Source organism: Pongo abelii, chromosome 9 (assembly GCF_028885655.2).
Source record: "Pongo abelii isolate AG06213 chromosome 9, NHGRI_mPonAbe1-v2.0_pri, whole genome shotgun sequence".
NCBI lineage: Eukaryota > Metazoa > Chordata > Mammalia > Primates > Hominidae > Pongo > Pongo abelii.
The window spans coordinates 80,014,824-80,028,622 of NC_071994.2; the positions used below are offsets into that span (position 1 = coordinate 80,014,824).

At 39.7% G+C, this 13,799-nt stretch overlaps 1 protein-coding gene across 1 annotated transcript in view; it reads right to left on the reverse strand.

The window, feature by feature from the left end:
• The window catches only part of INTS4 (integrator complex subunit 4), a 115,056-nt gene that overhangs the window by 69,381 nt on the left and 31,876 nt on the right, over positions 1-13,799 (reverse strand). The window contains exons 5-8 of the mRNA XM_024255311.3: positions 11,915-12,100; positions 11,306-11,356; positions 9,722-9,810; positions 6,947-7,067 (exon numbers count right to left, since the gene is read on the reverse strand). Of these exons, the coding sequence (XP_024111079.2) occupies positions 6,947-7,067; positions 9,722-9,810; positions 11,306-11,356; positions 11,915-12,100 (447 nt within the window). The remainder of the gene's footprint in view (positions 1-6,946; positions 7,068-9,721; positions 9,811-11,305; positions 11,357-11,914; positions 12,101-13,799) is intronic.

Sequence of the window (13,799 nt, forward strand, 5' to 3'; positions counted from 1 at the left end):
GCCTAGGCAACAGAGCAAGACCCCGACTTAAAGAAGAAAATAAAAAAAGAATAAAATCTTGTAATTTGCAACATCGATAAACCTGGAGGACATCATGTAAAGTGAAATAAGCCAGACACGGAAAGACAAATACTGCATGATCTAAGACTTAAACATAAGACCTAAAACCATAAAAACCCTAGGAGAAAATCTAGGCAATACCATTCAGGACACAGGCATGGGCAAAGACTTCATGACTAAAACACCAAAAGCAATGGCAATGAAGCCAGAATTGACAAATGGGATCTAATTAAACGAAAGAGCTTCTGCACAGCAAAAGAAACTATCATCAGAGTGAACAGGCAACCTACAGAATGGGAGAAAATTTTTGCAATCTATCCATCTGACAAAGAGCTAATATCCAGAATCTACAAAGAACTTAAACAAATTTACAAAAAAAAAAAAAAAAAAAAAACCAACCCCATCAAAAAGTGGGAGAAGGGTATGAACAAACACTTCTCAAAAGAAGACATTTATGCAACCAACAAACATATGAAAGAAAGCTCATCATCACTGGTCATTAGAGAAATGCAAATCAAAACCACAATGAGATACCATCTCACACCAGTTAGAATGGCGATCATTAAAAAGTCAGAAAACAACAGATGCTGGAGAAGATGTGGAGAAACAGGAACACTTTTACACTGTTGGTGGGAGTGTAAATTAGTTCAGCCATTGTGGAAGACAGTGTGATGATTCCTCAAGGATCTAGAACCAGAAATACCATTTGACCCAGCAACCCCATTTTTGGGTATATACCCAAAAGATTATAAATCATTCTACTATAAAAACACATGCACACGTATGTTTATTGCACCACTGTTCACAATAGCAAAGACTTGGAACCAACCCAAAGGCCCATCAATGATAGACTGGATAAAGAAAATGTGACACATATACACCATGGAATACCATGCAGCCATAAAAAAGGATGAGTTCATGTTCTTTGCAGGGCCATGGATGAAGCTGGAAATCATCATTCTCAGCAAACTAACACAAGAACAGAAAACCAAATACTGCATGTTCTCACTCATAAGTGAGAGTTGAACAATGTGAACACATGGACACAAGGAGGGAAACATCACACACCAGGGACTGTCAGAGGGTGGGGGGCTGGGGGAGGGACAGCATTAGGAGAAATACCTAATGTAGATGATGGGTTGACAGGTGCAGCAAACTACCATGGCACATGTACACCTATGTCACAAACCTGCACGTTCTGCACATGTATCCCAGAACTTAAAGTATTAAAAAAAAAAATTGATATCATAGAGGCAGAGTATAACAGTGGTTACCAGACACTGGGGAGGGGAGGGAGTAGGAGAGAATGGGAAGAGACTGGACAACAGATACAAAGTCACAATTAAGAGAAATAAATTCTGGTGTTCAACTGCACATAAAGGTGACTATGATTAACAGTAAAATATTGTATATTACAAAATATACAATATTATAGCTGTAAGAGAGGCTGTCAAAAGTTCATAACAAAGAAATGATAAATGTATGAGGTGATAACTATACTAACTATCCTGATTGGATTAATATTCAATATAGATGTGTATCAAAACATCAACTTGTGCCCCATATATACAATTACAATGTGTCAATTTTTGGTTGTTTGTCTGTTTTATTATACTTTAAGTTTTAAGGTACATGTGCACAACGTGCAGGTTAGTTACATATGTATACATATGCCATGTTGGTGTGCTGCACCCATCAACTCGTCATTTAACATTAGGTATATCTCCTAACGCTATCCCTCCCCCCTCCCCCGACCCCACAACAGGCCCTGGTGTGTGATGTTCCCCTTCCTGTGTCCATGTGTTCTCATTGTTCAATTCCCACCTATGAGTGAGAACACGCAGTGTTTGGTTTTTTGTCCTTGCGATAGTTTGCTGAGAATGATGGTTTCCAGCTTCAACCATGTCCCCACAAAGGACATGAACTCATCCTTTTTTATGGCTGCATAGTATTCCATGGTGTATATGTGCCACATTTTCTTAATCCAGTCTGTCATTGTTGGACATTTGGCTTGGTTCCAAGTCTTTGCTATCGTGAATAGTGCCCCAATAAACATACGTGTGCTTGTGTCTTTATAGCAGTGTGATTTATAATCCTTTGGGTATACACCCAGTAATGGGATGGCTGGGTCAAATGGTATTTCTAGTTCAAGATCCCTGAGGAATCACCACAGGTACCAAAACAGAGATATATTCCAATGGAACAGAACAGAGCCCTCAGAAATAATGCTACATTATCTACAACCATCTGATCTTTGACAAATCTGACAAAAACAAGAAATGGGGAAAGGAATCCCTATTTAATAAATGGTGCTGGGAAAACTGGCTAGCCATATGTAGAAAGCTGAAACTGGATCCCTTCCTTACACCTTATACAAAAATTAATTCAAGATGGATTAAAGACTTAAATGTTAGACCTAAAACCATAAAAACCCTAGAAGAAAACCTAGGCAATACCATTCAGGACATAGGCATGGGCAAGGACTTCATCTCTAAAACACCAAAAGCAATGGCAACAAAAGCCAAAATTGACAAATGGGATCTAATTAAACTAAAGAGCTTCTGCACAGCAAAAGAAACTACCATCAGAGTGAACAGGCAACCTACAGAATGGGAGAAAGTTTTTGCAATCTACTCATCTGACAAAGGGCTAATATCCAGAATCTACAATGAACTTAAAGAAATCTACAAGAAAAAAACAAACAGCCCCATCAAAAAGTGGGCGAAGGATATGAACAGACACTTCTCAAAAGAAGACATTTATGCAGCAAAAGACACATGAAAAAAGGCTCATCATCACTGGCCATCAGAGAAATGCAAATCAAAACCATAATGAGATACCATCTCACACCAGTTAGAATGGCGATCATTAAAAAAACGACAGATGCTGGAGAGGATGTGGAGAAATAGGAACACTTTTACACTGTTGATGGGACTGTAAACTAGTTCAACCAATGTGTCAATTTTTTAAAATTAATTAATTTTTAATGAAAGATTATACACAAATCACTTGATCACAGGTTTATCTACTGGAGAGCTGGAGTAGGGCAGCTTTACGCACAGAGATACTAATAAACCAGCAGGGCCTTAACTGGCCAATCCCAATGTGTAACTGGATACTCACCAGGAAAGGATTATACATGGGCTTTAGATTATGAAGTTTGAAGTCCTCATCTGTCATTTACTATCTGTGTGGTCTTAGACAAATTATACCACATTCCTAAATTTTAATTTTATTATTTATAAGTAATACATTTACCTCAGAGAGTTTAAAAAGATTAAAAGTAACTTGCAAAAGTATGCAAATGAGTTAGGCATGTGTGCTTGTATATAAAGAAGTGGGTTAATATTTATGTGTGAATATGTGTGTATTTATGTGTGTATGTATGACTAAAAATGCCTCATTTAGTAGGCCAGGAACTCTATATATAGTAGTAATTATTATTATTATCAGCAAGATAAGAACGATTATTATTTCTGAATACAAACATAATTACTTATATAATTTGAAGCTGTTCAGATTTAACATGAAATTATAACACAAGGCATGTGACTCAAGTTAGAGTCATTCAAGTAGAAATCCTTTCAGTGTATCATATGTTATACATACAACTTTATGCAAATAAATTTCAGATCCTATAGAGTACAAAACTGAAAATTTTGAATGATTCTTACTTTAAGGATTACTTTTTAAAACTGCCTATTCAGGTAAAGATATATCATTAATTTATTCCTCTAAAACATCTTTCTCCTCCCCACTCCCACCTAGAGTTCATTGTAGATCCTCTGTAAATGCTGAATGAAAGGATTTGATGAATGATTAGATTGCTCTGAATTTTAAAACATTCATAAACCAAAAGAAAGTTTTAAAATATGAATTCAGAAATAAAATCAGTAACAGCTGGCTTGTTTAACTCCACTATGCACAAGATTGGAAATACTCCAATCATCCATTACTATATCTCATGAAAATGTTTCACACAGGTTTCAGCAAATACTCCCATAAATACTGGTCACAGGACTAAAGCTATCACCAGATCAGTGTCCAATACAGTCAGATACAAAGCATTCAGCCAACAGTCTCACCAAGAGTGGCAGGGCTGGGGGCACTCAAAGGGGAAGTGTCCAAAAAGAATCACAGATTTTCCTGCTGTGACATGTATACAAATTTTTATAGATACTTACACACACATATATTTATATACTATGCCCCCCACCCACCCTACATAGTATAGTACTTTTTAGTTTATAAACATTTTCATAGACTGTATCTCATTTGAGCATCATGACAACACTGTCAGGTAAATATGAGAGTTATTAGAACCCCACTTAACAGATGAGGAAACTGAGACTAATATCAAGTGACATATACAAGGTAACACAGATATAAAATGAGGCTATTAGGCCAACACTCTATTACAAAACAATTTTATCCCTTAAAAGTTAAACTTTTTTTTTTTTTTTTTTTTTGAGACAGGGTCTCGCTTTGTTGCACAGGCTGGAGTGCAATGGCACAATCTCGGCTCACTGCAACCCCTGCCTCCCGGGTTCAAGTGATCCTCCCACCTCAGCCTCCAGAATAGCTGGGACTACAGGTGTGTGTCATCACACCAGGCTAGTTTTTGTAATTTTAGTAGAGATGGGGTTTCACCATGTTGGCCAGGCTGGTCTCGAACTCCTGACCTCAAGTGATTTGCCCACTTTGGCCTCCCAAAGTGCTGGGATTATAGGTGTGAGCCACTGTGCCCCAGCCCAAAAGTTAAATTTTTTTTTTTTTTTTTTTAGACAGAGTCTCACTCACCAGGCTGGAGTGTAGTGGCACGATCTCAGCTTACTGTAACCTCTGCCTCCCAGGTTCAAGCGATTCTCCTGTCTCAGCTTCCCAAGTAGCTAGGACTAGAGGCGCGCGCCACCACGCCCAGCTAATTTTTGTATTTTTAGTAGAGACGGGGTTTCACCATGTTGGCCAGGATGGTCTCGATCTCTTGACCTCGTGATCCACCCGCCTTGGCCTCCCAAAGTGCTGGGATTACAGGCATGAGCCACAAAAGTTAAAAATTTTTAATAAATGTGCTCAGTCCTCAAAAAGAAAACAGAAAAGTACATGGCTAAAAGTCGCAAGATCAGGATCTGATCTCACTCTACAATTTTCTGTCTGTATAAGCTGGATAATTTACTTAACTCCTCAGAGCCTCAGTTTTCTCATCTAGAAAATGATAACAGCATTTTTTTTTTAATTTTTAATTTTTTAAAATTTTATTTTTTGAAAAATAGAGATGGGGTCTTGCTGTGTTGCCCAGGCTGGTCTTGAACTCCTGGGCTCAAGTGACCCGTCTACCTCGGCCTCCTAAAGTGCTAGGATTATGGGCATGAGCCACCATGCCCCAGCTGAATAATGGCATCTATCTTGCAGGATTACTGTAAAGAGAAAATGAGAAAATATATGTAAGGGGCCTCCTTCAAATTATCTAAGATAGTGGTCCCCCCACCTTTTTGGCACCAGGGTTCAGTTTCATGGAAGAAACCAGAGAGGGTGGTGGAGCAGGGTGGTTTTGGGATGAAAGTGTTCCACCTCAGATCATCAGGAATTAGATTCTCACAAGGAGCATGAAAACTAGATCCCGCACATGCTCAGTTCACAATAGGGTTCACACTCCTATGATAATCTAATGCAGCTGCTGATCTGACAGCATGCAGAGCTCAGGCAGTAATGCTTGCTCATCTACCACTCACCTCCTGCTGTGTGGCCTGGTTCCTAGCAAGCCATGGACCAGGACTGGTCCACAGCCCGGGGGTCTGAGCCTCCTGAACTAGGACATAACAAGTGCTTAATAAATGGGAAAAACTTTTTTTTTATTGTTTTCCTTTTTCTCTAGGCTCCGGCTATCTTAGTTCCTAGTAGGGTTAATAGAATTATGTTTTAAGATTCTTTCTAGTTCTAAAAGGCTATTTCTCTACAGGAGAGTGAACTATTTCTTTCTATATTAAGAAATTCTGGGGCTGGGAGTAGTGGCTTAAACCTGTAATCCCAACAATTTGGGAGGCCAAGGCAGAAGGATTACTTGAGCCTAGGAATTCAAGACCAGCCTGGGCACAAAGCAAGACCCCATCTCTACAAAAAATACAAATTAGCTAGGCAGGGTGGCACATGCCTGTAGTCCCAGCTACTCAGGAGGGTGAGGTGGAAGGATCACTTGAGCCTGGCAGGTCAAGGCTGCAGTGAGCGTGACTGCACCATTGCACTCCTGCCTGAGCAACAGAGTAAGACCCTGTCTCAAGAAAAGAAAAAGAAAAAGAAATTCTGGGGTTTTAAATTCAGGTCACACTGCCCCATCTGTAGTTTCTCAAAATGTTTGTAAAAACTTAACGAGCAATGTGTTCATTTAAAAAAAGGATTATTGGCTGGGTGTAGTGGCTCACATCTATAATCCCAGCCTTTTTTTTTTTTTTTTTTTTTTGAGATGAGAGTCTCCCCCTTGTCACCAGGCCGGAGTGCAGCAGCGTGATCTTGGCTCACTGCAACCTCCGCCTCCCAGGTTCAAGCGATTCTCCTGCCTCAGCCTCTCGAGTAGCTGGGATTACAGGCGTGCACCACCATGCCCAGCTAATTTTTGTATTTTTAGTAGAGATGGGGTTTCACCATGTTGGCCAGGATGGTCTCAATCTCCTGACCTCGTGATCCGCCCGCCTTGGCCTCCCAAAGTGCTGGAATTACAGGTGTGAGTCACCGCACCCAGCCTATAATCCCAGTCTTTTGGGAGGCTGAGGCAGGAGGACTGCTTGAGGCCAAGAGTTTGAGACCAACCTGGGCCACACAGGCCTCATTTCTACAGAAAAGAAAATAAATATATATATGCATACATACATACATAAAAAGTATAACTTACCAATAGTTTTGCTGCCTGAACACGAACCACCCAAGAGCCATCACTGACCATGTGACAAATTTTTCCAAACGCATCATCAACTAAGCGTATTTCTTCATTAGAAGAAGGAATTGGGACAATGCTAAATTAAAAGAAAAGAAATGAAATCACTTAGAACAAAACATGAACCTAAGTCTGCAGGCTCAGGCCAGGTACAGTGGCTCACATCTATGATACCAACACTTTGGGAGGCCCAGGCAGGTAGATTGCCTGAGCCCAAGAGTTCAAGACCAACCTGAGCAATATGGCAAAACCTCATCTCTACAAAAAAAATACAAAAATTAGCTAGGCATGGTGGCATGCGCTGATAGTCCCAGCTACTTGGGAGGCTGAAGTGGGAAGATAACTTTAGCTCTGGAGGTGAAGGTTGCAGTGAGCTGAGATCATACCACGGCACTCCAGCCTGGATGACAGAGCAAGACCCTGTCTCAAGAAATAAATACAGTCTGGGCGCAATGGCTCACGCCTGTCATCCCAGCACTTTGGGAGGCTGAGGCAGGTGGATAACTTGAGGTCAGTAGTTCGAGACCAGCCTGGCCACATGGCGAAACCTCATCTCTACTAAAAATATAAAAATTAGCCGGGCACAGTGACACGTGTCTGCAATCCCAGCTACTCAGGAGGCTGAGGCAGAAGAATCGCTTGAACCTGGAAGGTGGAGGTTGCAGTGATCTGAGATAGTGCCACTACACCCCAGCCTGGGCAACAGAGCGAACTCCATCTCAAAAAATAATAATAATAATAAACAAATAAATACATAAGTAAGTAAGGCTGCAGGCTCAATAAACTGAGAACAGTCAATGAAGACTCACACACACAAAAATGATAATTGAATAGTTCAAATCCTAGAATGATTAAATACAGTTCGGAATAAACAAATCACTCTGGGAGTACAAACCAACTCTTTCAGTTGCATTGCAAATTATGCTTTTTTTTTTTTTTTTTTTTTTTGAGACAGGGTCTCACTTCTGTCACCCAGGCTGGAGTGCAGTGGTGTGATCACTGCTCACCGCAGTGTCAACTTCCTGGGCTCAGGTGATCCTCCCAGTTCACTCTCCTGAGTAGCTGGGACTACAAGAGCATTTCACCACACCCAGCTAATTTTTTATATTTTTAGTAGAGACAGTTCACCATGTTGCCCAGGCTGATCTCAAACTCCTGAGATCAAGCAATCCGCCCGCCTCAGCCTCCCAAAGCGCTGGGATTACAGGGTTGAGCCACTGCAACCGGGTGCAAATTTTCAATGTATTGAATAAAAGTGTGTAACCCACCAAAGGTTCAGCCAGGCGTGTAATCCCAGCACACTGAGATACTGAGGCAGGCAGATTGCCTGAAGCCAGGGGTTCAAGACCAGCCTACCCAACATGGCAAAACCTCATCTCTACTAGAAATACAAAAAATGAGCTGGGTGTGGTGGTGTGCGACTGTAATTCCAGCTACTTGGGAGGCTCAAGCATGAGAATTGCTTCAACCCAGGAGCTGGAGGTTACAGTAAGCCGAGATCACATCACTGCACTGCAGCCTGGGCCACAGAGCAAGACCCTGCCTTAAAAAAAAAAAGTAAGTAACCCACCAAAGGTTCAAAGATTTATGAAATTATCAAAAACTAGCTTCCACCAAATATTTCATATCCTTAAGTTTATTATCTTCTGTAACTGAACTTTTTTTTTTTTTTTTTGAGAGAGAGTGTCTTCCTCTGTGACCCAGGCTGGAGTGCAGTGGTGCGATCTCAGCTCACTGCAATCTCCACTTCCCAGGTTCAAGCGATTCTCCCACCTCAGCCTCCCTAGTAGCTGGGATTACAGGCGTGTGCCACCATCCCCGGCTAATTTTTGTATTTTTAGTAGAGATGAGGTTTCACCATGTTGGCCAGGCTGGTCTTGAACTCCTGACCTCAGATGATCCGCCTGTCTCGGCCTCCCAAAGTGCTGGGATTACAGGCACCACCGTGTCCAGACTGAACTTCTATAAATACAGTAAATCTCAGAATAAATCAATATAAAACTTACTCATCAATCCAGTCCTAAAAGAAGAGAGAATTTCCAGTTAGCCCTTTTCTTTGTATGTGTCTAAATCCTAAAACATTACAAATGGAGCCTACTCCTACAAGTTTATTAATTCATTCTGGTTTTCAAATTTTGGCAGTTTAATGAAGAGGAAAAAACACCTCTTTTTCCTATACGAGGAAAAATAAAATATTCTATAAATATTTATAAATAAAAGATAAATATTTATAAATAAAATATTCTAACTTACAAAATATAATAAATAATATTGCCTACCTCCTCAAAGAATCACTGTGGTTAACTCAATTGCTGTGAAAATATTTTTAACCAGGAAAACTACATAAGAGATCATTATTCTCAAACTCATCTGGTATCCTTATCTGGCATTTGGCACAAACCAAACTAAAATGGGTCCCAAACAATTTTAAAGATTTTTTTGTAAAGTACTGAAAACCATTTAAGAAAGATATTCCAATTTCTTCACTTATGGATGAGAAGGTTAGGACAAAAGAAGTGAAGTATCTTTCTGAAGGTGTACATAAAGTTCCTATCAGAGATGAAAAATGAGGACCAGACAATCTGATTTTCAGGGCCTGTGCTTTTCCCTTACTCCCCATTGCCTTCCAAAAATCTAACCAACATTTCTTTTCTAGAAGTGGGCTTTTTGCATGGTGAGAGGAGAGGAAAACGGCTTCACAATCAACAAAAGCCAGCTTACACCCACACTGACCTTTCAGGATAGAGCTGACTGACAACCCAGATAAGCTGGACTGCAGCACTGCGCACTTGTTCATAGTCATCAGAGAGTAATTTACAGGCCTGCAAAGAAGAATTCCAAAAGTTTATTAGCTCTGTGTCCTCTCAGGCAATGTTTAAACTATTTTCAAAGTGAAGATAGGGTGGTTGGATAAGGATGCCCAGTAAAACACTTGTGTGTGGTTTTAACTTCTTGAATCTTTGCTTAAAAATGAATCTTGACCTCTGTCAGCTGCTCTGGCTGTATTCTGCACCTTACCCATGTCTGAAAGGAGAATCACAGACTGACGGCATAAAAACATCTAGAACAGATCAAACCCAGCAAAGCATGCTGGGAGCCCACAGTACTATTCTCACAGGCTCAAACACCAGTTATGGGTTTTTCCTCCCCCTGTAAAAATCAAAGCACACACTTCTGTTTACTTTGGTCTGAAATCATTGGCCTCTGTTTCAATCCACTCACTCTTTCTGGGTAGCCCCATACTCCCTAAATACTGATGGCTCCGAATACGTACCCTTAGCTCTGATTTCTCCTGATCTCCAGACCTTTATAACTACTTATGGCTGGAATTCTCTTCATGGATGTCCCATCAAACTTTTATACTCAACACACGCAAACCTGAACTCATTAAGGAAGCAAGTTCTACCTTATATCTTAAATTCTACACTATCAGTCCATCCTCACTCCTTTGAGGCTGTCATTACTGCTTGCCTAGATTATTAACAGAGTCTTATGCCACCAAACATCTGAATCAGCCAACTAACTTCCCTTCCTCTGAGTCCTTACTATCCAAGTTTCCTTTGAATTATTTGGCTTCCCACATAGTTTTCTTATAGAAAAAGAAGGCGATGGTCGCACCACCACAAGCATTCTGGACCCACTCTACTTCATTCAATAGAGAAACTTGGTTTACACATCTGTGATAGGGGCTTGGCTAATTATCTTCTTCCCATGAGAGATAAAACCATTCTTGGCAGGCTAACAAAACCTAATCTCTGAACATGGATTTAGATTGCCTTTTACCAGATTCAGTGAATTATCCTCCAAGAGAAATATAGCCTCGTAAGGCCTTTTGGTTGGCCGTCAATCAGCTTTTCCACAATTTCATTATGCCTTTCTTTACCACTACTACTACATGCATGTGACTTTTTTTTATATGATCCTGTGGTCTTGGTCACCGCTCTCCAAACACATTCTAGTTTGTGAAGTGTGGTGCCCAGAAATGACTTCATGTATGGCCCAACCAAACAGTGATCAGAACGACTAACACATTCCTTATTCTAAATGCTACACTTTTCTTCAGGTACTCTCACTCTCATACTGAACTTTGTAAATCCTCCTAAAAGTCCTTTTCACATGTACTAGTGCTATTTAATTACATAACCTCCATTCTCTTCCTGAAAAGTATGTTTTGAATATGACTTCACATCCATCCCAATCAACACTGCCACTATTAACCAGCGAAGTCCTTATGTTTTCAAATTCTGAGAACCTGTGTGCCACCCTCCCAGCTTCACGATACCTCCACCCCTTCCAGACAGTAACCATATAAGGTACCTGATTATAAATTGTTTGGTGTAATTTCAGTCCTCTTTCATGGAGCTGCAACTAGATAATAAATATATAGTTTAAGTGCTTGGGAGGAAAAGAGCAATATTTCCAATGTCTCCCCACAATCTCACATATTTTCCCCTATTGTATCAGGCTAACATGGTTCCATTTAGCCAAAATTAGTGCTATATAAATAAGAAACCTTGTCGTCTTTCAATAGAAGCATTCGAGCATTTCATAAATCTAACCCATGGACTGTCCCAAGAAGGTATTAGAAAAATATGAAATAATGACATGAAGGCTAAAGAAAAAATGATTAACACCACTTCCCCGTATTATAATATACCAAGTCATATGCCTCCAAGTTGAAGGAATTATAACAGGTTCCTATTGTGCTTTCCATGTTTCATAAATACACATGAAAGCTACCAGAGAAAGCCAAAAAGGCACACTTGTATACAGGAATGTGTGTCACAGACTTCTGTGAGGCCACCACCAATACCTTCCTGAAAGTATATGCTGAAGAATTCACAATGTATCCAAGGCAGCACTAGCTATAAACTTAAAATACAAAAACGAACACTAGCCCCAACTAGTTTCCATAATCACATTTACCATGGCTTTTATAGCTGCTGTTCTGACACGTGGGTCTTGGTCACTGAAGTAATCCCCTATGATCTTCTGGACATCTCTGGCAGCTAGGCTTTCTGCATCTTTTGTGACACTTTTCTCCAAAGAGCCAAGATTGCCAAGTAACTGCAGGCACTTATTTCTTACACCATGAGACGTATCTGTCAGATGCTATTTAAAAAAAAAAAAAAAGAAAAAAAGAAAAAGAAAAAAAAGACATGATTAAGATATCTTAACAAACACAGACGAGACCAGAAACAAAAGCACTGCATCAACCTTAGGGGTGATTTCAAGCCCTATATTCTTAGGACAGTCTGTCTAGCATCATGTTACTTGAGTACGTGTCTTCTCAAAAAAACATGAGTCCTTAGAAAATAAAAGTCCTAGTTTTTCATCTTTGTATTCCCAATAGCTAGCACTTTGCCTTGTACAGAATAGGTACTTTAAAATTCGTCCCTGATTGCGTTTTACTTGCTTTCAAATTTTAAAACCAGACAAAAATGTATAAATTTTTAAAACTTTTAATATCCATAGAAATATGCAAAATCTTAAGTGTACACCTCAATAAATTTTCACAAATACACATATATAACAAGCACCCAGATTAAATAGTATATAACCAACACTCCAGAAATATCCCTCATTCCTCCTCCCAGCAACAACCTCACCACACCACCACCAAAAATAGCTACTATCCTGACTTCTAACACACAGGTTCATTTGTTTATTTTTGTACTTTATGAAATCAAATAGTATCTGGCTTCTGTGGCTTATTATTATGTTTGTGAGATTTATGCAAGGTATGGCAGATAGCAATGGTTCATTTATTCTTGTTACTTATATAGTATTCATTTGTAAATACATGGAAATCTATTTAGCCTTTCTGTTGATGAATATTTAAGTAATTTCCAGTCTTTGGCTATTTTGAATAATGCTACTGTGATTACTCTTGTACGTGGCTTTTGGTGTACACGTTCACATTTTTGTTGGATATACATGTAGAAGTAGAATTGACAGGTAACAAGACATGCTTCAGCTTAAGAAGATACTGCCAGTTGGGCACAGTAGCTCATGCCTATAATCCCAGCACTTTGGGAGGCCAAGGCAGGAGGATCACTTGAGCCCAGGAGTTCAAGACCGTCCTGGGCAAATGGGACTATACGCATGTGGTAGCACACGCCTATAGTCCCAGCTACCCAGGAGGCTGAGGTAGGAGGATCCTTTGAGCCTTGGAGGTGGAGGTTGCAGTGAGCCATGATCACGCCACTGCACTCCAACCTGGGTGACAGAGTGAGATACTGCCTCCAAAAAAGAAGATACTGCCAAATAGTTTTCCATAATAGCTGTACTAATTTACACTTCCACCAGTGCTGCATAAGAGTTCTAGATGTGCCACATCTTTGTCAACATTTAGTACTATCAATATTTTTTATGTTAGCACCTCTCACCAGGAATTTTAATAAATTATCAGTTTTCCTCCTGCATTACCCTAGTCCAGTGCTACTAAAAGAAGCTATTTGCATAACATAGTAACATAAATTAAAAATACTTTGAAGAAATGAGGTTGTACATGAGGTAATAAAAATGGTACAAAACTCTGGATTTCAAACTTCTTTTGACTAGCACCCAAAGTAAGAAACACATAATATTGCAACACAGTACATAAAAACACACATACAGCAAGTTTAACAAAACAGTATTTACCTTATAGCTTGTGATTTACTCTATTTGTACTTTATTCTCTTTTTCAAAAAAAAAAAAATCACGTCTCATGAAATTGGTCACATTACCCACTAATGGATAATGATTCTCAAACTGAGTCACTAGTGTGGAGAAAAGTGAATGGGACTTGGCCAGCTTGGAAAACACA